Below are 2,811 nucleotides of genomic sequence, written 5' to 3'. Positions count from 1 at the left end.
CCGTACCATTAGTGGCACATGGGCGGGAATACATGATCATGATGCATACAGCCACTATCGCTCCTCGGGATCGGCATTAGTTTGTACAATACATCAACCTTCGTGGCACCGATCCGTGGTGAAGTGGGAACGAAGATTACACGTCGATAAACCGCCATCAACCGGTTCGAGGTTCGAGCGCGATCGTTCCATTCTACAATTTGCACACAGTCCATGGGTTCGATCGGAGAGTCTACTCCGTCGATCACCCCCGTACATAACCCACTTCTCCCCCTACTGGAGTGTATCTTTCAATCGATCGCCTCAAGATGATACGCTTTCATTAAAGTGCCGGGTGTAAAATGCAAACAATTTAGTCCAGCGATGACGGATCGATAGGCTTCCCACCGGCTTGAAAATGCGCAGTAAAGTCGTTCGATGGGGTCGTCTTCCCCGCAAGCCACCGCCACATCGACTTGAAGTGGCGTGAGATTAGGTGAGGACGTACGAACGAGAGAGCAGCACTCGTGTGAGACCAAGAGATTATCGGCCTGCTTAATCAAAACCGTTTGCTGGCTGGCTTTAGCACAAAAAAGGCCGATTGCTCTCTATCTCTGCTATTTAAAGAATGTGGTGTATTATTTTGTATACTTCTCTTACTGCGAACACCAGCCTGGTACCGTAAACCTCCATTAGTAGGGGTCGCGCTAGGGATTAAGCACGGAAAGACTAACGACTAATCAACCCAACAAGGAAACAAGTAACGCGCTCGAGGTCATGTGCTTTTGCAATACGAATGCAGTTTGTTATTATTTCTCTCACAACCTGCCGCTTCTTGTCACATCGAGGGAGCTAAAAGTAAGTGGATTACACAATATGGAGTTTCGTTTAAAAAAAATACACAAATGCATGAAAGTACACACTACGCACACTGAACCGGGGACGCACGCACACTCATTCAACACACCGTGCACGTTCCTTGCACGTTTGCACGTTCTAGGGACACTTCCGCTCCACCTGACTTTTGCCCGACTCTTCGTACTCCTGCGAGGAGATCCACATCTGCTGGAATGTGCCGATGCTGCCCAGAATCGAGCCACCGATCCACGCGCCGAACCTCCGCTCGACCGACCCGTTCGCCGAGATCATCTTTAACCGCGTGTTCGACGGCGCACGGTGCTGCAGGTCCCGGTTAAGCCGTTCGGCAAACCCGGGCAGCAGCGAGTTACCGCCCGTCACCACCACCGAACCGTACAGCGACAGGCGAACGTCCGCATCGCACATGCCCACGCTGGCCGATGCTAGCTGGCCCGCCCCGAGCATGTTGTGATCGAACAGGCTCTCCGCCAGCTTGAACCGCTCCGGACCAAAGTCCTGATGGTACCCGTTCGGGAACTCGTAGTGTACGGCCGGGATCGCGGCGGCCGTACGCTCATCGTACGGCGTTTCCAGCACCTGCACAGCCGACATCTGGAAGTCCTGCAGGAGGCCTTTCAGCATGTACTGCTGCCAGGAGGCGGTCAGCTTTTCCGGCAGCTCCTTCGGCGTGAACCGGGCCGTATCGCGCTCCTTTATCACGTCCTTCGAAGCGATCGCGTACGTTGGCGTGAGGTCAATGTTTTGTCCCTCGAGATAATGGCGACACTGCAGGGAAAGGTAATCACCACCGAGCGGTGATTTTACTACCGCCTGGCTGAGGACGTATCCTTCCTACAGGGGGAAACATTGAAATGATTCATTGTTATACCGACAAAAACCTCTTGGCGAATGAATGAGCTTACATGAACGGGGACGGCTGAGGTATGTGTTGCACCGCTGTCCACCACCAGTGCCGTTGCGCGCCCGTTGGCGAACGCGGCCAAAACGGCATTTTTAACGAGGAAGAATGCCGGAACATTGTACTTTTCCAGCATGAGCTCGGTCAGTCGTTCGCGATTGTTGCGCACGTTCCAGGCCGATTCGGAAAACAGCACCGGATGGTACATCGAGTCCGACTGTACAACCTGATGGCCAAAGGAAAACAGGCGGTAATTATTCCGTGACGCTTATAGTCGTGAAATGACGAACACTTGCCTTCGCATACACGTAGTCAATGACCTTTTCGAACAGATCCCAGTTCTCAATCATGCCATCCTTCATGTACGACTGAATTTCCATGTTTGGCCGTGCGACATTGATGTGCGTTGTGTCTACGTAGTACTTGTTCGCTAAAAAAAAAGGAAAGTATTTTTCAATAAACCGATTCCATTTCAATAACCCTTCCGTTACATACTGCTGCCAATGTTGTTGTCCGCTTTTGTCTCCAGATCCGAATTCATGACCGGATCGGCCGGACCAACGCCGACCACGGACGGGATGTCGGCTTTCGGTGTGTCATCCTGTGCGTACCCTACCCGCAGCGAATGGTGGCCCGGATCGAACACGAGCGCACCGATTTCATCGCCCCCGTACAGCATGCCGCTACCGCTCATCGTTGCTTTGTCGGTTTGCAGGCGGAAATGCTTTAAATTAATCTATTTTTCACTGAAAATGCACGAAAATATTGCGGCAAGCACAACAAACGCAAACAATGCCCGGCGTCACTTTTCACCGTGACAGCTTGACAGGGGAAGCCTGACTTTGACAGCTGTCGTTTTTATGGCACGTTTTGGTGGAGATGCTATAAAAATAGCAAAACAATATTTGAATTTTTCCGTTTTTGCAATTTATTTGTTGTGTTTGATGTGCGTATTTGTTTTTTCTTAATTGTGTTCATTTTTAAAACATATTTCAATTTCAAAATTGTGAAAATAATTCGAAAATTTAAAAAAAACTGCCTGTACTAAAACTAGT

At 50.2% G+C, this 2,811-nt stretch overlaps 1 protein-coding gene across 1 annotated transcript; it reads right to left on the bottom strand.

Moving 5' to 3' along the window:
- Window positions 1-759: 759 nt before the first annotated feature.
- LOC121597138 (actin-like protein 6A) lies at window positions 760-2,580 on the bottom strand. Its single transcript, XM_041922688.1, has 4 exons — window positions 2,252-2,580; window positions 2,053-2,186; window positions 1,761-1,982; window positions 760-1,689 (listed from the first exon to the last, which is right to left on the bottom strand). Exons 1-4 carry the CDS (start codon window positions 2,448-2,450, stop codon window positions 976-978), a joined length of 1,269 nt encoding a protein of 422 aa, XP_041778622.1. The 5' UTR covers window positions 2,451-2,580; the 3' UTR covers window positions 760-975.
- Window positions 2,581-2,811: the final 231 nt, after the last annotated feature.

The sequence above is a fragment of the Anopheles merus genome, chromosome 3R, assembly GCF_017562075.2.
Source record: "Anopheles merus strain MAF chromosome 3R, AmerM5.1, whole genome shotgun sequence".
In the NCBI taxonomy this organism is placed as follows: Eukaryota; Metazoa; Arthropoda; class Insecta; order Diptera; family Culicidae; genus Anopheles; species Anopheles merus.
This window is presented reverse-complemented; position numbering and strand designations above follow the sequence as displayed.